We start from the raw sequence: 21547 nt of genomic DNA, 5'->3' as shown, positions 1-21547 counted from the left end.
GCAAATTAATTACTTGAAAATCATACAATGTGATTTTCTAGATTTTTGTTTTAGATTCCGTCTCTCACGGTTGAAGTGTACCTATGATAAAAATTACAGACCTCTACATGCTTTGTAAGTAGGAAAACCTGCAAAATCGGCAGTGTATCAAATACATGTTCTCCCCACTGTATGTTTCAGTAAAATTGGATATTTAGCATTTGTAGCATTGGTTATCAACTGTGCTGCAGAAAATTGAGGTTGTGGTGGCAAAATTGAGGTTGTGGTGGCAGCTGCTAAAGGTTAAATAAATTTTAAAAAGCTGCAGAGGTATTTGGTTGTGAGACTCAGAAGAGTTACAGGGTGCGTTAAGTGGTGGTGTCCCATCCTTTCAGGCTGTTGGCCTGAGTTTTTACTAAATAGGTTGTTTATTATTATTATAAAAAGTAAAACATTTGAGTGTAGTGTTAGACGGTAGGGTATTTGTTTATTTATAGATTTTTTTTCAAGCAAAGTATAAGGGAGTTGTAGTCCAGTCTAGTAGGTGGCGGTAATGCACCATTTATTGGATGCCAACCACCATTAAACCTCATCGAAGAAGACACAATTAACCAAAAAAGACCCGCTTCTGGTCACCTTAATGTAATCCAACGTTCCCACTGCCTTTTTCATAGTCCTCGATATTACAAATATATTTCCCAAATGAATATCGTTGTTCGAACACTCTACTACACCGTATTGTAACTCTTCATTGACGACTTATTAGACAGGCAGAATAATGGCCACCTACTTCTCGGGTCCTTCTGCCCTTAAATGAATGTCGCCGACTAAATGACGTTCTCTTTACCCGCTGTCACAGAGGAGTTAGGGTGGGTTTCTTGATCTCGCCCAAAAAAATCTGTCGGATTGATCAAGCATCCTTTGTTTAAAATTCCCCACAGTCACCCTGTCATCATGGATAATAACTTTTCTATCATGTTTGGTCAATATTGCAGAATTTTAGGTCCCCCATCCATCGCTAATCGACAATGGCCGAGGAAGGGTAAGCGTGACTGTTCTACTCCCGCTTTGCGCTGAACCAGGGCTTACTAACTCAATTGCACGTTTCAAAGTTGCATAGTTTGCAAAGTGGGGACGTGTTAAATATATCCATGCCTCTAAGTGCACTTCCAGAACTATTGATAACAGTAATATGGAATAGCCTTACCAGAGATACCCCCCAGTTAACGTTAGCAAGCTAAGCATGTGTTTAGTCCGTTGGTTGTAACTAAGTTACCAATCGAGCTATTTCTGTGAACATAGTGAGTTGATAGTATAATGGTTAATTTCCGGTGCACGTGTGATGATTTACTTTCTTTAGTCGGATACCCCTTCACTCTAAATTATGAGTGAGATCCCCTGTCTGACACGCCGGGAAAACATTCAACCAGCTCACTTGTCGTAATGGGCTAGTTGTAGCTAATGTAACTCGTCTCCTCTCCTTCCTTCTCCCATCTCCTCTCCTATCATTGTCTCCTCTCCTGCCCTCCTCTTCTCCCGTCTCCTCTTCTTGTCCCCCAGCATCGCTGCTGGAGGTGTGATGGATGTCAACACCGCTCTCCCCGAGGTGCTCAAGACCGCCCTCATCCATGATGGCCTGGCTCGTGGTATCCGCGAGGCTGCCAAGGCGCTGGACAAGTGAGTGAATACTTCTGGTCCTCTTGTGTCCTAAATGGTTCCCTATTTAGTGCACTACTCAAGGCCCAGCACCTGGTCAAAAGAAGTGCACTATGTAGGAAATAGGGCATCATTTGGTATGTAGACTGAATTTCTGGTCCTTTTCACCCTCTCTGTTTTTATGCGCTAGTTCCATTACATTACACAAGTGTTTGGATGAAGGAGTCTTCTGTCAGACCAGTTTGTTAAAAGCCCTGATGTGGTGTCTTAACTTTAACACCCATTGCTTGCGCTATTGTTTTGGAAGCTTAAAGACTTATATCAGCTAGAATTAATAAAGGTTATATATATATATATATATATATAATTTTTTTACCCGGTTAGTGTTCACTCACGACTATATGATTACGGAAGGCAAAGGGACCGCCTATGCTAATTAGCTATCTATCAAATTGTATTTGTCACATACACATGGTTACATGAAGTAATATCTTAACAAGTAATCTAACAATATCACAACAACTACCTTATACACACGTGTAAATCATCGGCTCAACTGTTAAAAGTGCTCAACAATGTACAGCATTTTGCATTAAATGACTTTGATGGACATGAAAGTAGAAGGCTTTATGTTTCGCAGTTTGAGAATCGATTTGAAGTGTAGATGTTTCGAGTTTGTTTGCGAGAGCCAGTCAACCTCTGAAGATAACACAGGGTCCTTGGACTTAAGGGAATTAACAGTAGGCTCCTTAAGAGTACATCTTGGTCTGGTGAAGGACGGCTGACGGTTTTTGGTTTTCTTCTACTGAATCCTGTGAGAACTGCCATCGTTACCCAAAAATCTGAGACACTTCTGACACCCGGATGGCACACTATTCCCTAAGTAGTGCACTTCCTGGTGGCCAGAGGTGGGCGTGGCACCGTATAGGAACAGGAATGCCAGTTAGGCTGCATTCACAAAGGCTTACTAGATAACCGTGTTAGTTATATTTCTGATGTGATGGTAAATTACTGACTGTTAATTGCTGTTGCTCCCCTCTTTTAACCCCTCCCTCCAGGCGCCAGGCCCACCTCTGCGTCCTTGCAGCCAACTGTGACGAGCCCATGTACGTCAAGCTGGTGGAAGCCCTCTGTGCCGAGCATCAGATTAACCTCATAAAGGTATGGAGCGGATGGGAGGGGGGGGAACATGGGAGGGGCGGAGGGGGACATGGGAGGGGCAGAGGGTGTTGAGGGGGAGACATGGCTAAATAAGGAAGTGTAGTATGAGAGTGGTGTTTAGTAAATGTAGTAGTAGTTACTTTAGCTGAGTGTAAGTGTTTCTGTGTCACATATTGTGGCTTCCCCTACTGAGGCCTGTGGACAGTAGCCCAATGTTTTTATCAATGTAGCATATAGACAACTATTCATAGAGAAATGTATCTTTATTCAAGCTGCCTGCTATCGACCCGCCCTTCATCCACACAATATTCAATGGCCTTAAGCCCACCTGCCCTGCGTGTATATCGCTGCCCTATTCCCTATGTGGTACTACTGCACCAGAGCCTCCTGAGCCTGATCAATCTGATTGTGTTCGTTATGTTATTGGTAATTGGGTGTAGACTAACAGTGGAAAACTTGGTGTCTAGAGGGTGGCACCGATGTAGAGCTTTTTGAGGATTTGAGGCCCGCGTCTTTCCAGCCTCCTGAAGGGGAACGGGCCTTAGCGATGGAACTCTAATCAAAATGTAGTTGTCACCGAACAGGTGTAGTAGACCTTAATAAAGTGAAATGCTTACAGGCTCTAACCAACAATGCCGTTTAAAAGGAATGACTAAGAAATAAAAGTAGCACGTAGTTAGAACAGCAGTAAAATAACAAGAGTGAGACTATATACAGAGTACCTGTACAGAGTCTATGTGGAGGCTATATACAGGGTGTTACGGTACAGAGTCAGTGTGCACATTAAAAACCACTCAGTTTACTAGTGTTTTTAATGATGCAACGGCCAACGATGTACTATGCATTAACTGAAATGCCACGCGGCGAGACCGGTCTTTGGCGCCTGTGTCGGTACTGACGGCACCTGAGCTTTACTCGGATCAACGCACCATTTAAAATAGTTTCCTTCGGCTGCACATATTGACACGGCTGGTTTCTGGTACTTACACGACAACGCAGTAAATCACGGATCTGACACGTCATGAGACCAATTAGACAGTAGTAAAATAGAACTCATTGATTTGACATCAAACGTATTTAATCTGATTGTAATAGGCCTGTAGCCTACTGTTTATATTTTAATGCATTTCGGTTTTCAGTTGAATCGTCTTTTTATTATTATTTTATTTATTATTATTATTATTTTATTTATTATTATTATTATTATATATTTATTATGTTTACAGAGACATTGGCAACTTTTATTTGTAGTCAACTTTATTCTGGAGTTAAATTACAATGTTAATAGTGAGGGTTTTGGGTAACGGCTCTGAGATTTAACGAAGGTTCTAACTATCTTAAATTGGCATTAAGATCATTTTGGGGAACCGAGCCCTGGTTAATATTAGTGCTCTGTGTAGGGAATAGGCAGCCATCTGGGTCACTCTGTAAACAGTGGGGACTGCAGCCATGTTATCACTGCCCTATGGAGATACTAGGTGGTAGTACAGCTTGTGTATTAAAACTCTTTCCCCCCCCCGTCTCTGACCACCAGGTTGATGACAACAAGAAGCTGGGCGAGTGGGTTGGTCTGTGCAAGATCGACCGGGAGGGAAAACCCCGTAAGGTGGTGGGCTGCAGCTGTGTTGTGATCAAGGTATAAACCCACTGCTCTGTTCTGGAAACACCCTGGAGGGAAAGCTGCAGGGTTGGTGTGAATCCACTGTGACGTCATAAACAGGCTAGTGAGGAGTTGGACTGCTCCTTGTGATGTCATAAACAGGCTAGTGAGGAGTTGGACTGCCCCTTGTGATGTCATAAACAGGCTAGTGAGGAGTTGGCCTGCTCCTTGTGACATCATAAACAGGCTAGTGGGGAGTTGGGCTGCTCCTTGTGATGTCATAAACAGGCTAGTGAGGAGTTGGCCTGCTCCTTGTGACATCATAAACAGGCTAGTGGGGAGTTGGCCTGCTCCTTGTGACATCATAAACAGGCTAGTGGGGAGTTGGGCTGCTCCTTGTGATGTCATAAACAGGCTAGTGGGGAGTTGGACTGCTCCTTGTGACATCATAAACAGGCTAGTGGGGAGTTGGCCTGCTCCTTGTGACATCATAAACAGGCTAGTGAGGAGTTGGCCTGCTCCTTGTGACATCATAAACAGGCTAGTGGGGAGTTATTAAGGTAATGTGAAAAGTTCTAGACCTACAGTCAGTGTCCAGATTTCAGTTTCCATTTAACCCATCTAAACAGCAGGCTACAGTTCCCTTGACGTGCCACAAGGCCTATTTTGAAATCCCATCTTGTGACTGTTGCATTTGTATAGCGCCTCACAATCACCACACAACACAGCCGGCACTCACAATCACCACACAACACAGCCGGCACTGCTGCCTCACAATCACCACACAACACAGCCGGCACTGCTGCCTCACAATCACCACACAACACAGCAGGCAGTTAATCCCTAACGTTTAGGTTTATGCACCTAAACTAGATCTCCTAAAATAATGAGACCTCAATGTAGCCTATAGATATAATTTTAAAATGTATGGATTTTTAGAAGATATTGTTTCTCTTTATTCAACCCACCTGCCCTTCAGCCACACAATATTAAACCTGTGTGGACTGCGGGTTGTGAGGAGTCGACCCGGGCGTCAGTAGTGGGCCAGGCGAGTGCAGCTGCTGTGCTGTCAGTGCCATGCAGCTGCTTGTCCTATACAGCTGGTCAGAGTGTCTGCCAGGGTACGAGCTCCTACACCTCGCTGTGGTGTCTGGGGTCCCAATTAATGGCTACATGTACCTTTTTTTATTAGACTGAATCAACCTTTAACATTCTGACCACAGTGTCCAACTCGACCGATATCATACTGACCACAGTGTCCAACTCGACCGATATCATACTGACCACAGTGTCCAACTCGACCGATATCACTCTGACCACAGTGTCCAACTCGACCGATATCATACTGACCACAGTGTACCACTCTACCGATATCACTCTGACCACAGTGTCCAACTCTACCCATATCATTCTGACCACAGTGTCCAACTCTACCGATATCATTCTGACCACAGTGTCCAACTCTACCGATATCACTCTGACCACAGTGTCCAACTCGACCGATATCATTCTGACCACAGTGTCCAACTCTACCGATATCATTCTGACCACAGTGTCCAACTCTACCGATATCATTCTGACCACAGTGTCCAACTCTACCGATATCACTCTGACCACAGTGTCCAACTCTACCGATATCATTCTGACCACAGTGTCCAACTCTACCGATATCATTCTGACCACAGTGTCCAACTCGACCGATATCATTCTGACCACAGTGTCCAACTCGACCGATATCATTCTGACCACAGTGTCCAACTCGACCGATATCATTCTGACCACAGTGTCCAACTCGACCGATATCACTCTGACCACAGTGTACCACTCTACCGATATCATTCTGACCACAGTGTCCAACTCGACCGATATCACTCTGACCACAGTGTCCAACTCTACCGATATCACTCTGACCACAGTGTCCAACTCGACCGATATCACTCTGACCACAGTGTCCAACTCGACCGATATCATTCTGACCACAGTGTCCAACTCTACCGATATCACTCTGACCACAGTGTCCAACTCTACCGATATCACTCTGACCACAGTGTACCACTCTACCGATATCACTCTGACCACAGTGTACCACTCTACCGATATCACTCTGACCACAGTGTCCAACTCTACCGATATCACTCTGACCACAGTGTCCAACTCGACCGATATCATTCTGACCACAGTGTCCAACTCTACCGATATCACTCTGACCACAGTGTACAACTCTACCGATATCACTCTGACCACAGTGTACAACTCTACCCATATCATGCTGACTGGGTTGAAGGGCAGGAACGTGGTAAATGAAATTTGCCCGGATTTACTGCCCAAAACCACTCCCCTTTTCCTGGGATAGATAACTGAAAACCCAGTAAACTATTAATATGAACAGCGTGGTGTGAAATGGAACTGTTAAATGATATGTAGTGTCTAAATCTGGTCTTCTCTACGGCCTGATGAATCATCAACGCTCAGGTTGGGGACAGACAGCTCATCAACGCTCAGGTTGGGGACAGACCGCACATCTCCGTGTGGAGACAGACCGCACATCTCCGTGTGGAGACAGACCGCACATCTCCGTGTGGAGACAGACCGCACATCTCCGTGTGGAGACGGGCCGCACATCTCCGTGTGGAGACGGGCCGCACATCTCCGTATGGGGACGGGCCGCGCATCTCCGTATGGGGACGGACCGCGCATCTCCGTATGGAGTGCAGTTCACAATGGAACATTTTGTCATTCATTTTGAAATTAATTCAATCCCAATATTGACCACAATGTATGTACATAAATCTATTCCAAATTGGACCATTACTCCCTGTGTAGTGCACTGCTTTATAGTATTAAGTTCACTATATAAGGTGTCATTTGGGACACTTTTCAGTTTGTTCTGTTTTCTTCCCCCCCCCCATGCTGTCTAACACTGTCTCATCCCCTCTACAGGACTATGGCAAGGAGTCTCAGGCTAAGGACGTGATTGAGGAATACTTCAAGGCCAAGAAATGAGGTGTCATTTTCAATAAAAGCTGAAATTAAGTTTCTGTCTGGAGAGTTAATTATTAAGTGCGACCTGGGAGAGATACAGAGCTTTATTTAAAGGTACAGTCTGCTACAACCACTTGAGTGACTACGCTGAAAACGTTTCAGACTCTTCTGTTAAAACAACCAGAGCCTACGTACACGTTATAGAGATTCTAATCTTAATTGGCACATTTCAAACGGTCCTTTTTGTGAGGTACAGACAGGAATTAGTTCTGTACAATGGTGGGGTCGATAAACGTAATCTTTAGGTTGGGAACATTTTGTCTTCCTAATAGATTACAACGGCGATTGGATTACACTAATGTTACTGCGTGGTTGTGGCAGGTTTAACTCGTTAGTTAGTCTACGGTGTTACTTTAGCAAATATGGTGACAACGATATAGGCTGTGTAGCGGTTGTGCCTGGGAAAGGGTTCCTGGTCACCTACCGCTGATGTGTTGCGCATCGACGTCCACAAACGACTGGAAGAAGTGAAAGGAGACGCGAGAAGGAATACGCACGTGGCTGCTATGAAAGTGAACTGTGTTTACATGTGATCAGGGGTGTATTCATTCCACCGATTCTGTTAAATGTTTCTTATGGGGAGCACGATGGGAATGAACACACCTGGATTTGTTTGTTAACTTAGTTTTGCAACTGTTGGACGGATGATTACACCCTAGTTTTGCAACTGTTGGACGGATGATTACACCCTGGTTTTGCAACTGTTGGACGGATGATTACACCCTAGTTTTGCAACTGTTGGACGGATGATTACACCCTAGTTTTGCAACTGTTGGACGGATGATTACACCCTAGTTTTGCAACTGTTGGACGGATGATTACACCCTAGTTTTGCAACTGTTGGACGGATGATTACACCCTAGTTTTGCAACTGTTGGACGGATGATTACACCCTAGTTTTGCAACTGTTGGACGGATGATTACACCCTAGTTTTGCAACTGTTGGACGGATGATTACACCCTGGTTTTGCAACTGTTGGACGGATGATTACACCCTGGTTTTGCAACTGTTGGACGGATGATTACACCCTAGTTTTGCAACTGTTGGACGGATGATTACACCCTAGTTTTGCAACTGTTGGACGGATGATTACACCCTAGTTTTGCAACTGTTGGACGGATGATTACACCCTAGTTTTGCAACTGTTGGACGGATGATTACACCCTAGTTTTGCAACTGTTGGACGGATGATTACACCCTATATCAGCCAGAGTGTACAAGGTGTTATTGAATGTCACTTTCTGCCCATGTGTCACTGCCATCTCAAATTTCTCTCCCTGTGTTTACCTACGCAGGAAACATTCATTCATAGGCTATAGATTTTAGCAACCTCATACTGCTGTTATAGTAATAAGGCTTTGCTCATGGGGGGAAAACCAAGAAAATCGTCCATCTTAACCGCCACTGATCTCTGGTATGTCTGAAGAAAGGAATCTAACACTTTTACGTTTGAATTCATGTGCAGTGCCTTAAGTATTCATACCACCTTGACTTGTTCCACATTTTTGTTACAGCCTGAATTCAAAATGGATTAAATAGATATGTAGATGTTCTCTGACCTAACACCCCATATTGACAGTTGAAAGCGATGTTTAAAAAAAAAAATGAATTGCAGAAATATCTCATTTTATATAAGTATTCACACCCTTGAATCAATACTTTGTACAAGGCTTTCTGGGTAAATCTCTTAAGTGCTTTCCACACCTGGATTACCCTGATTCGTTTCAGAAGTTCTTCCCAGGTCAGGTTAAATTGATAATTGCGAACCTTTTCAGGTCTTACCAGTTATTCAGCCGTCGTCCATTTTATATGCAGATGATGGTCTTCAACACAGCTGTGGCCCCAACTTGGATTTTGTGTTAAAACACTTTACCACAAAGCTTTCTTAGTCTCCCACAAGTGTTCTCTGCCCTTTAACATTGTTCTGAACACCTCCAAAACAAATGTCATGTGGTTTGGTAAGAATGCCCCTCTCCTCACAGGTGTGATTACTGCCTCTGAGGGTTTAGAGGTTGAGGTTGTCACCTCATACCAGTACTTGGGAGTATGGCTAGACGGTACACTGTCCTTCTCTCAGCACATATCAAAGCTGCAGGCTAAAGTTAAATCTAGACTGGGTTTCCTCTATCGTAATCGTTCCTCTTTCACCATAGCTGCCAAACTAACCCTGATTCAGATGACCATCCTAGCCATGAGGTAATGCAAACGCACATTTGGACAAGCCAGCTTCATTTTGGATTAAGGTGCTGTGGACTGATGAAACAAAGAGTGAGTTATTTGGTCATAAGGGACGTTATGCATGGCGGCAAAAGAACACAGCGTTCCAAGAAAAACACTTGCTACCCCCATTGTACTGTGGGTAGCATCATTCTGTGGGGCTGTGGCCAGTGCCGGTACTGGGAATCTTGTTGAGGGTCGCATGGATTCCACTCAATATCAGCAGATTCTTGGGAATAATGTTGAAGAAGCAGTCATAAAGTTGAAGTTACGCCGGGGCTGGATATTTCAATGACAACGACCCAAAACACTGCTCAAAATCTACCCGGGCATTTATGCAGAGGAACAAGTACAATGTTCTGGAAAGGCCATCCCAGTCCCCAGACCTGAATATCATTGAGAATCTGTGGGATGATTTGAAGCGGGCTGTCCATGCTCGGCAACCATCAAACCTAACTGAATGTTTTGTAAGGAGGAATGGTCCAAAATACCTTCATCCAGAATCCAGACACTCATTAGAGGCTATGGGAAGCGTCTAGAGGCTGTTATTTTAGCAAAAGGAGGCTCTACTAAATATTGATGTGATTTTTCAAATGGGGTGCCCAAATTTATGCACCTGTCTAATTTAGTTTTGATGCATATTGCACATTTTCTGTTAATCCAATAAACCTCATTTCACTACTGAAATATTACTGTGTCCATCAGTTATTTGATAGATCAAAATGAAATTGCTGATCCAAACACCCAATTATTTATAAATGGAAATTGTCAGGGGTGCCCAAACTTTTTCATACGACTGTAAAGATGAGTCCTCTATTTCTGTGGCTGTGCCTGGCCCAGCGACATGTGACTTCCGTGAATCTGATTGGTCAAGCACTCCGATGTGAAAGACAGACAAATTGTACACATGGGAGAGGCTCATGGCAGCTGCCTGTCTCCATGGGCAACGCACCCGCCTTTCTCCATATGCAACCTACCGCCTTTCTCCATATGCAACCTACCGCCTGTCTCCATAGGCAACCTACCGCCTGTCTCCATAGGCAACCTACCGCCTGTCTCCAGAGGCAACCTACCGCCTGTCTCCATAGGCAACCTACCGCCTGTCTCCAGAGGCAACCTACCGCCTGTCTCCATGGGCAACGCACCCGCCTTTCTCCATAGGCAACCTACCGCCTGTCTCCATAGGCAACCTACCACCTGTCTCCATAGGCAACCTACCGCCTGTCTCCATAGGCAACCTACCGCCTGTCTCCAGGCAACCTACCGCCTGTCTCCATAGGCAACCTACCGCCTGTCTCCATAGGCAAACTACCGCCTGTCTCCATAGGCAACCTACCGCCTTTCTCCAGAGGCAACCTACCGCCTGTCTCCAAGGGCAACCTACCGCCTGTCTCCATAGGCAAACTACCGCCTGTCTCCATAGGCAACCTACCGCCTGTCTCCAGAGGCAACCTACCGCCTGTCTCCATAGGCAACCTACCGCCTGTCTCCATAGGCAAACTACCGCCTGTCTCCATAGGCAACCTACCGCCTTTCTCCAGAGGCAACCTACCGCCTGTCTCCAAGGGCAACCTACCGCCTGTCTCCAAAGGCAAACTTCTGCCTGTCTCCATAGGCAACCTACCGCCTGTCTCCATAGGCAACCTACCGCCTGTCTCCATAGGCAACCTAGCGCCTGTCTCCATAGGCAACCTACCGCCTGTCTCCATAGACAACCTACTGCCTTTCTCCAGAGGCAACCTACTGCCTGTCTCCAGAGGCAACCTAGCGCCTGTCTCCATAGGCAACCTACCGCCTGTCTCCATAGACAACCTACTGCCTTTCTCCAGAGGCAACCTACCGCCTGTCTCCAGAGGCAACCTAGCGCCTGTCTCCATAGGCAACCTACCGCCTGTCTCCATAGACAACCTACTGCCTTTCTCCAGAGGCAACCTACCGCCTGTCTCCATAGGCAACCTACCGCCTGTCTCCAAAGGCAAACTTCTGCCTGTCTCCATAGGCAACCTACTGCCTTTCTCCAGAGGCAACCTACCGCCTGTCTCCAGAGGCAACCTAGCGCCTGTCTCCATAGGCAACCTACCGCCTGTCTCCATAGACAACCTACTGCCTTTCTCCAGAGGCAACCTACCGCCTGTCTCCATAGGCAACCTACTGCCTTTCTCCAGAGGCAACCTACCGCCTGTCTCCATAGGCAACCTAGCGCCTGTCTCCAGAGGCAACCTACCGCCTGTCTCCATAGGCAACCTACCTCCTGTCTCCATAGGCAACCTACCGCCTGTCTCCATAGACAACCTACAGCCTTTCTCCAGAGGCAACCTACTGCCTTTCTCCAGAGGCAACCTACCGCCTGTCTCCATAGGCAACCTACCGCCTGTCTCCATAGACAACCTACTGCCTTTCTCCAGAGGCAACCTACCGCCTGTCTCCATAGACAACCTACTGCCTTTCTCCAGAGGCAACCTACCGCCTGTCTCCAGAGGCAACCTACCCGGAGAGCAGAGCCTAAACTGGGAGAGATTGTAACTCTGGCAACTCTACCTACCAGTCAGGTTAGCACATGTTTCTCTAATTCACCCCCACCCACCCCACTCTCTCTCCTCTGTGAAGTGAATACTGACAACAGTCAAATGTCTGATAGGAGGTGATGCTCTAGCGCTCTCTTTTGGTTGAATAGTGAATTAAAGGTGTGATCACGTTCCCGGTTCATATTCACCCTACTGTCTACCAGCAGGGGGCGCTCTTAGGTAGAGCACTGCTTCATAGCGATGGCGAGGCCCCATCCAGAAACCAGCCTTTCCCCATGGCCCACACACTACATCTGAGAGGATCTGAGGATTGATCTGAATCAGAAGGGAATGTAGTCTAATTGGGGCCATCTGCTATTAGTATATCCAGTTTTAGATTTTTAAATGAATGATTCTTGAAGAATATAGTTTATAAATGAGTGTTTTACTCCATTGTTTACAAACAAGGTAATTATAAACAAACACTGTATAACTTCAGAACATGGTTAAAAGTATAATTTCGATTTCATGGATGGTCAGTCCTTGTTACATTTATCCAGCCCCATCCCGCCGCTGTTTAGCTTTTTAAAAATGTGACGTTTGCTAATTGAAATGATGAATTTCTACTGAAGTAGGCCACTACAGAATAGATAAAAATATGGGATGATTCTTTGTCTCTCTCCCAAATATTCTCAAACAAGTTCTCACAAAAGAGAGAGAAAATGGGAGAAGGAGGGGAGGAGAGGAACGAGGGTAGGCCTACGAGCGACCGACCATACACGCGCCGAACATCTCTAATTAAATTAGATTATTATTTTTCCCCCATCCCGATTGGGCAGCGCTCCAACAACTATTAGCCAGAGCAGCCTGCTCAGCGCAATCCCCCTCTCCTCCCTATACCCCACTCCTTCCAACTCTCTCTCAGGCGGCCAGTTTGATTTTCTTTCCGGTGGGGTGACGGTGAGAGGGGAGGGCAGGGGAGAGGGTGTGCCACAGCGCTGCTGATGTATTGGGTCGGAAGGATGCTTTCATGGGGCTCGGTGCCAAATGGCCACATAATGAAAGTTTGCTAGATCGAATCCCTGAGCTGGTAAAAATATGTTGTTCTGCCCCTGAACAAGACAGTTAACCCACTGTTCCTAGGCCGTCATTGTAAATAAGAATTTGTTCTTAACGGATTTGCCCAGTTAAATAAAGGTACAAAAAAAAAATGAGAGTGAGAGGGGGAAGTAATTGGTGTATTTACGGATGTACTGTAATTTAACCCCACAGAATACAGTACCTTACCATATCTTTGGAGCCCAAAACCTGTTGACCACTACTGGGTGCATGGTGTTGTTGTTTCTGGCTCATTAACATATTTTGAGGAGTGCCTTGTAAAAGGCTATATTTGTTGCACACGTGTGTGAGAATGCTGTACCAATTGAACTCCTATGTGATTACAGTGCCACATTAATGTAAAATGTATAGGGGACAGATTGGAGTGGCAGCCATGTTTTTTTTGGGGGGGGGGGGGGGTCTGTTCTGCCAGTTTGGAAGCCTTTGTTAAGGCCTCTAGAAATGGACGTGATATAAAACACCATCTATTCATTAATATGCTGTCATGTGTAAACACTTTAGCTAGCAGCCACCTGCTTTCACCAATCTCTTGTAATTACAGTAAAATACTGTGAAATACAAACCTCTCCCATCAAAGAATTTCGTTCATTCAGTCACCCACTCATTAATTATGATTACAGTAACGTTTACTTTTTTTCAAGTGTAATACAGTATATTTTAATTTTAATATTTTATATTTTAATGGTGTTGTACTGTGTGTCATTACACAGGACTTGTTTTGATACTGTAGTTAGATTACAGATGATTTAGTAAACAGTTAGCCTATGTTTACTAATCTACTTTCAGAACGGTGAGAAAATACCCACAATGGAATGTATCCAATAACACTTTATACTCTTTTAAATAATATGATACATGGCCTAACTAAATTGAAACAAATAAATGAAAACATTTACGGAAATACATATTTTTCTGGTACATACAGGAGTATGAATATTTGACTTCCTAATTCTGTGTTTAGTAGCGTCTTCCATACAGACTATAACGTGATATAGGCTACCGTCTTCCGTACAGACTATAACGTGATATAGGCTACATGTCTCTTCTTGATTTTTTGTTTTGTTACAGGGACATTTAACACGGAAAACGAAATTATTTTTAATGGATAAAAGCACCAACGAACACTGTTTCTATTCTAGTATGTAAGACCAACGAACACTGTTTCTATTCTAGTATGTAAGACCAACGAACACTGTTTCTATTCTAGTATGTAAGACCAACGAACACTGTTTCTATTCTAGTATGTAAGACCAACGAACACTGTTTCTATTCTAGTATGTAAGACCAACGAACACTGTTTCTATTCTAGTATGTAAGACCAACGAACACTGTTTCTATTCTAGTATGTAAGACCAACGAACACTGTTTCTATTCTAGTATGTAAGACCATGCGCCTATTTATAAAACGGATAAGATAAATGATGACTTTATTCCCCGTCTCTGTGATCAGTACAGTCAATTAATTGATGTAGCCTACGTCTCCTCTCCTTAGTCTAAAGTCAGTCCCAGCGGGGCTGTGTGAGGGTCATCCCGCCAGTGGATCGTTACAATAACACAGCTATAATGGATGGATGGAGGCGCTTGTTATTACACCACGGTCCGCTCTCCACTCCTCTGCTGTGCTCTCCACAACACAGGCAGGAATTCTCTGATGGACAACGAGTTCGCAGCTCAGGACAGTGTGTGTGTGTGTGTGTGTGTGTGTGTTTCACAGTGACTTGGACTTTCCCGGCCCGGGTATGGCTTGCTTCTCTCCCTTCCTCCAAAGAGCCAAAGCCAGCTGCATAAATATATGTCTGCCGTGTGTAAACAGTGCGGTCATAACCCGCGTGAATTAAACAAGGCGTCTGGAGCGGGATTAAGCGCTGTGCGCACATTTACCACTTTCAAGACCGCTGTTAAACAATGAACTTCAAACCGACATACCTCTCTGCTAAGGCCATTCATTAACGTAAAAACGAAGATTTGATTTATTCCTTATTATCCCTTATTTCGTTACCAAATGATCATTTATTCGAATTGATAGCAGTTTGTTGATCTAATGTCAAGCATATCGAGAAAGTATCAATTGTTTACTTTTGGAGATAAAAAACCCGGAATAGGTTCCTTCTAGCCGCGCACGTTTCTATATTCTCTCCTCTGCTCTTTGTTGCTCCTTCCTTTTGAGAGAAAGGTCGAGATAACTTCGGGTTAGTTTGATTCAGAGGGAGAAAACCCTATAGCCAACAATAACAACATGTATCCTGTAGAATGTTGTATTCTTAGTAGTCTAACACACATTGAATGAGAGAATTTATACGATAAAATGAATACATTTTATTTAGTCCTAAATACAATCAGGCGATTACAATAACGGACACATTTTCATGTGCGCTTCCAAATCGGTGACTGACAACTTCACCTGTAAAAAAACAAGTTATATATATACACACACACTTGTATGACAACATTTTTATACAATGCATTTTAAAAGTATAAAACCGAATACAAAAATTTAGCACAACCTGTCCTCGAACCAGCAAAGACAACATGTAAACAATTTAAATAGGCGTATAAAATCCGTTTCTCTGTAGGGTGAACCCGCAAGAGAGTGCGCACTCTCCCGGTTATTCCCACTCAATATTTGGTTTAGGAGATATGACATGCACGTCTGGTCCACCTGGAAAAGTCCGTTCCCGGTAACGAAAACGTTAATGAACATGTCATGTCCATCCGTTCCATCACGAGGCAGTTGTTCCACACAACCGGGTGGTGTTGAGCATCTCTTTCAAATCGTTCTCGGGTTTACCGGCGACCATGAAGGGCCACGTCTGGAGAGAGAGGGGATCAGGAATAGAACAACACTATTAGGTTAACAAAACATATTTACTAAAACACTTTTATAACATCAGTAATATTACAGTAAGGTTCAGTATATATAAATATATATATGGATAAGGAGTTTTAATCTGATGTGTGTAAAGGCTAAATACTGGGGCTACCACTCTTTAATAGACGACTGTCAAGCAGCATAATGTTTCTAAACATCATTATCGTACTTGAATATTTAAATAAAACGGAGAGCTTATATTACAATACCTCTTTACATAGCCTGAACGTCCTGCAAAATGGGAATAAGCTAAACTGAATAGGCCACATTTAAATAGGCTTAAACTGAATAGGCTAAACTGAATAGGCTAAACTGAATAGGCTAAACTGCATAGGCTAAACTGAATAGGCTAAACTGGATAGGCTAAACTGGATAGGCTAAACTGCATAGGCTAAACTGAATAGGCTAAACTGAATAGGCTAAACTGCATAGGCTAAACTGGATAGGCTAAACTGGATAGGCCAGGCGCTAAATAACATGGAGCTCTCCAAAATATACCAGTTGTTTCTGTTTGGATAGGCCCTGTTGTGAAATGATACTGTTGAATGTTTTTGTTGTTGTCAATTATTGTGTGAATTATATTGTCCAGACAATATTGAGTAAACAATCGAATGGTATGTAGTCTTTTGGACCATCAATAAGCCTAAACCTATTAAAATAGCCCCATCCAAACCTCTCCAATCAACCTTAAAGTGACCGTCAGAAACACTTCACCTCATGTCACGTGTTTTGATTCATGACGAGAACTTGGATCTCTTTTAATTGTAGGCTTATCAAGGTAGGTAAAGGGTTTTCTTTCATTCTAAGGCTCCGGGTTTTCCCCAATAGCCACTGTGCTACATTTGCCCATGCTTTGCTTGCTCTTTGGAGTAGGCCGGGTATCAGTAAAGCACTTTGTGACAACTGCTGATGGAAAAAGGACTTCTTGAAAAAAAACGTCTTTGTAAAATGTATTTGAAATGCTGAAGTGTGTTTCTCACCAGGTTGACGGGGTGCTTATAACCGTTCTCGTATTTGTCGTTGGCAAGGATCTGCCGTAGATGGGCGATGTAGCTCGAGGCAAGGCGCAGCGTGTCCAGTTTGGAGAGCTTGGTGTCCGGTGGGACCCACGGTAATGTCATCTTCAACCGGGAGAACGCTTTTGACAGCACGCGCATCCTCGCTCGCTCTCGTGCGTTGGCTGCGTTCCTCTGCACAGGTTTGCCGCACCCCTCGTGGGCCACACTGTTCGGCGCCTTCTTCCTACTGTACGCTGTTTTCCGTTTCTTTCCCGCTGCAGCTTTATCGTTGGCCGAGCCGCCCTCGCAGTTCGAGCTCTCCTCTGTGCTCTCGTTCGACGTACCAGAGTCTTTACCGGAAGAGCCGAACTTCAGGATGCCGTCCAGGACCTCGTCGTCGAAGTCGCTAAGCGACCCGGTGGACATCTTCGGTTGTCGGTTGGGGCGCGTGGCCTCAGCAGAGTGTGGCACGGGACGGACTAAGACTGCCGGAGACTGGGGTGAGCGAGCTCCCCGTTGTGTGTCCTCCTCCTCCTCCTCCTCAAGACCCAACAGGCTGCTCATGAACCGGAGCGGCAGAGGATGTGAAGGAAACGATAAGCAGTCCTACCATTTATCTCTGTGGGCAGGGGCGTGACCGCGAGGGAAGGGGAGCCAAGGGGAGGGATGAACATTTCTACACGTCTCTAACTCCAACATTGTGGACGCTATCGTGAAATAACTGGGTCTGTTTTAAAAAACATTTATTTTATGCCAGCTATTCATAAGCAGCCGATAGAAAGAGGCAAAACATAACTTTTGGATCATTTAAAAACAAAGGACAATCTGCATGGGTATAACCAGGGGAGCCGCCAGGGATTTTGGGCCCCTTGAAAAGATATCTCATTGGGCCCCACCATCAAAGGCCACACCAACCCTGCGCAATTGCTGTAACCACACACCTCTCGAACCCAATCGACCCATTCAAATGTTTATTAAATAACTCTCTACCTGTAACCACACACCTCCAGAACCCAATCGACCCATTCAAAGGCTTAAATAACTCTCTACCTGTAACCACACACCTCCAGAACCAATCGACCCATTCAAAGGTTTAAATAACTCTACCTTTGCAGGCTTGCAACTCTCTTGTAGTCCCAATATTTACTGTAGGATTTTTCCTGCCAGTGAGCTGTGATAATATAACGCTGTGCAGACATGCATGCAACATTCTGCATACAGTGGAATTCAGTATTTGATGCCAGACTTCTATAGGAAATGAAGGCCATATTTTACTGTCTAAATGTCATTTTAATGGTAAAAATCTTCAATGGGAAATTATCTTATCATGAATAAATATCGTAAAATAAATCTAACTTAAATATACATTATAACCTCTTCAATTAAAATAAATGAACATTATAATCTATAGAATGATATAACAAACAAGATAATGAAATCAGAAGCAGATTTCTGAACTAAGTATACATACCAACGAGACAATAAGCAGCTGTGAAAGTGGAAATGGAAAACAAAATGGAAATGAAAAGGCCCGAAGGTGGCTCTAGAGGAAAGGTCAAGAGGTCAAATTAGTAGGTTTCTTCCACTTGGGGTCTTGATTGTGAACAACAGGTTTTATGGTCAATCCAGCCATTACTTGGAGATATATCTTGTTCTCAGTCTTGTTCTCAGTCTTGTTCTCAGTCGTTCTGTCTTGTTCTCAGTCTGTTCCCAGTCTTGTTCTCAGTCTTGTTCTCAGTCTTGTTCTCAGCCTGTTCTCAGTCTTGGTCTCAGTCTTGTTCTCAGTCTTGTTCTCAGTCTTGTTCTCAGTCTTGTTCTCAGCCTGTTCTCAGTCTTGTTCTCAGTCTTGTTCTCAGTCTTGTTCTCAGTCTTGTTCTCAGTCTTGTTCTCAGTCTTGTTCTCAGTCTTGTTCTCAGCCTGTTCTCAGTCTTGTTCTCAGTCTTGTTCTCAGTCTTGTTCTCAGTCTTGTTCTCAGTCTGTTCTCAGTCTTGTTCTCAGTCTGTTCTGAGTTTTGTTCTCAGTCTGTTCTCAGTCTTGTTCTCAGTCTTGTTCTCAGTCTTGTTCTCAGTCTGTTCTCAGTCTGTTCTCAGTCTTGTTCTCAGTCTGTTCTCAGTCTTGTTCTCAGTCTTGTTCTCAGTCCTGTTCTCAGTCTTGTTCTCAGTCTGTTCTCAGTCTTGTTCTCAGTCTTGTTCTCAGTCTTGTTCTCAGTCCTGTTCTCAGTCTTGTTCTCAGTCTGTTCTCAGTCTTGTTCTCAGTCTTGTTCTCAGTCTGTTCTCAGTCCTGTTCTCAGTCCTGTTCTCAGTCTTGTTCTCAGTCTTGTTCTCAGTCTGTTCTCAGTCTGTTCTCAGTCTTGTTCTCAGTCCTGTTCTCAGTCTTGTTCTCAGTCTGTTCTCAGTCTTGTTCTCAGTCTGTTCTCAGTCCTGTTCTCATTCCTGTTCTCAGTCTTGTTCTCAGTCTTGTTCTCAGTCTGTTCTCAGTCTGTTCTCAGTCTTGTTCTCAATCTGTTCTCAGTCTTGTTCTCAGTCTTGTTCTCAGTCTGTTCTGAGTTTTGTTCTCAGTCTGTTCTCAGTCTTGTTCTCAGTCTTGTTCTCAGTCTGTTCTCAGTCGTTCTCAGTCTTGTTCTCAGTCGTTCTGTCTTGTTCTCAGTCTGTTCCCAGTCTTGTTCTCAGTCTTGTTCTCAGTCTTGTTCTCAGCCTGTTCTCAGTCTTGTTCTCAGTCTTGTTCTCAGTCTGTTCTCAGTCTTGTTCTCAGTCTTGTTCTCAGTCTTGTTCTCAGTCTTGTTCTCAGCCTGTTCTCAGTCTTGTTCTCAGTCTTGTTCTCAGTCTTGTTCTCAGTCTTGTTCTCAGTCTTGTTCTCAGCCTGTTCTCAGTCTGTTCTCAGCCTGTTCTTAGTCTTGTTCTCAGTCTTGTTCTCAGTCTTGTTCTCAGTCTTGTTCTCAGTCTGTTCTCAGCCTGTTCTCAGTCTTGTTCTCAGTCTTGTTCTCAGTCTTGTTCTCAGTCCTGTTCTCAGTCCTGTTCTCAGTCTTGTTCTCAGTCTTGTTCTCAGTCTGTTCTCAGTCTTGTTCTCAGTCTTGTTCCCAGTCTTGTTCTCAGTCTTGTTCTCAGCCTGTTCTCAGTCTTGTTCTCAGTCTTGTTCTCAGTCTGTTCTCAGTCTGTTCTCAGTCTTGTTCTCAGTCTTGTTCTCAGTCTTGTTCTCAGTCTAGTTCTCAGCCTGTTCTCAGTCTTGTTCTCAGTCTTGTTCTCAGTCTGTTCTCAGTCTTGTTCTCAGTCTGTTCTCAGTCTTGTTCTCAGTCTGTTCTCAGTCTTGTTCTCAGCCTGTGGGCATCATGTGTGTAGTGATCCAATATCCATAGCCATGCCATTTAACAGATATCACTGGCCCTCGCTCAGCCTACTCACCAAGAGCCCAGCGCCGAGCCTTCTTGCTAGCAAAGTCACTGATCAAGTCTTTGAAGTCCAGCTTTCTCGTTAACTGACTTTCAATGAACAGCATGACAAGACTGCAAAGCCTGTCCTGGGACATAGTGGACCTGAAATAGTTGTTTATCAGTTTTAGCTTACTGAAAGCTCTCTCGCCACCAGCAACAGTCACAGGCAAAATAAATGTAAAGTAATGCACACTTCTCCAAGTATGCTTTACCTCTCCAAGTATACTTTACCTCTCCAAGTATGCTTTACCTCTCCAAGAATGCTTTACCTCTCCAAGTATGCTTTACCTCTCCAAGTATGCTTTACCTCTCCAAGTATGCTTTACCTCTCCAAGTATGCTTTACCTCTCCAAGTATGCTTTACCTCTCCAAGTATACTTTACCTCTCCAAGAATGCTGTTCCTCTCCAAGTATGCTGTTCCTCTCCAAGAATGCTGTTCCTCTCCAAGAATGCTGTTCCTCTCCAAGAATGCTGTTCCTCTCCAAGTATGCTTTACCTCTCCAAGTATGCTTTACCTCTCCAAGTATGCTTTACCTCTCCAAGTATGCTTTACCTCTCCAAGTATGCTTTACCTCTCCAAGTATACTTTACCTCTCCACGAATGCTTTGCAGCTGCATCTTACAAATTACATTCAGGAGACCAAGAGGGGACAGGTTAGGAGGGAAAGTGACAGCATATACAGTGTTCAGGAGACCAAGAGGGGACAGGTTAGGAGGGAAAGTGACAGCATATACAGTGTGCAGGAGACCAAGAGGGGACAGGTTAGGAGGGAAAGTGACAGCATATACAGTGTTCAGGAGACCAAGAGGGGACAGGTTAGGAGGGAAAGTGACAGCATATACAGTGTTCAGGAGACCAAGAGGGGACAGGTTAGGAGGGAAAGTGACAGCATATACAGTGTGCAGGAGACCAAGAGGGGACAGGTTAGGAGGGAAAGTGACAGCATATACAGTGTGCAGGAGACCAAGAGGG

General features: G+C 44.4%; 2 protein-coding genes and 1 non-coding gene across 3 annotated transcripts; 2 read left to right on the top strand and 1 right to left on the bottom strand.

The window, feature by feature from the left end:
* The first annotated feature begins 764 nt into the window (after nucleotides 1-764).
* Nucleotides 765-7429, top strand: LOC109883171 (40S ribosomal protein S12). The gene is made up of 6 exons (XM_020475213.2): nucleotides 765-848; nucleotides 975-1021; nucleotides 1540-1656; nucleotides 2694-2796; nucleotides 4331-4432; nucleotides 7337-7429. The coding sequence occupies exons 2-6, from the start codon at nucleotides 1008-1010 to the stop codon at nucleotides 7397-7399; spliced, it is 399 nt and encodes a 132-aa protein (XP_020330802.1). The 5' UTR covers nucleotides 765-848; nucleotides 975-1007; the 3' UTR covers nucleotides 7400-7429.
* LOC116376611 (small nucleolar RNA SNORD101) lies at nucleotides 1313-1390 on the top strand. Its single transcript, XR_004212056.1, has one exon. It is a non-coding gene; the product is annotated as a small nucleolar RNA SNORD101 (small nucleolar RNA).
* An 8142-nt stretch (nucleotides 7430-15571) lies between the features above and the next one.
* LOC109883174 (transcription factor 21) lies at nucleotides 15572-17746 on the bottom strand. Its single transcript, XM_020475216.2, has 2 exons — nucleotides 17129-17746; nucleotides 15572-16089 (listed from the first exon to the last, which is right to left on the bottom strand). Exons 1-2 carry the CDS (start codon nucleotides 17708-17710, stop codon nucleotides 16000-16002), a joined length of 672 nt encoding a protein of 223 aa, XP_020330805.1. The 5' UTR covers nucleotides 17711-17746; the 3' UTR covers nucleotides 15572-15999.
* Nucleotides 17747-21547: the final 3801 nt, after the last annotated feature.

Source organism: Oncorhynchus kisutch, linkage group LG12, assembly GCF_002021735.2.
Source record: "Oncorhynchus kisutch isolate 150728-3 linkage group LG12, Okis_V2, whole genome shotgun sequence".
NCBI lineage: Eukaryota > Metazoa > Chordata > Actinopteri > Salmoniformes > Salmonidae > Oncorhynchus > Oncorhynchus kisutch.
Note: the sequence above shows the minus strand (reverse complement) of the source record. Positions and strands in the feature narration are given on the sequence as shown.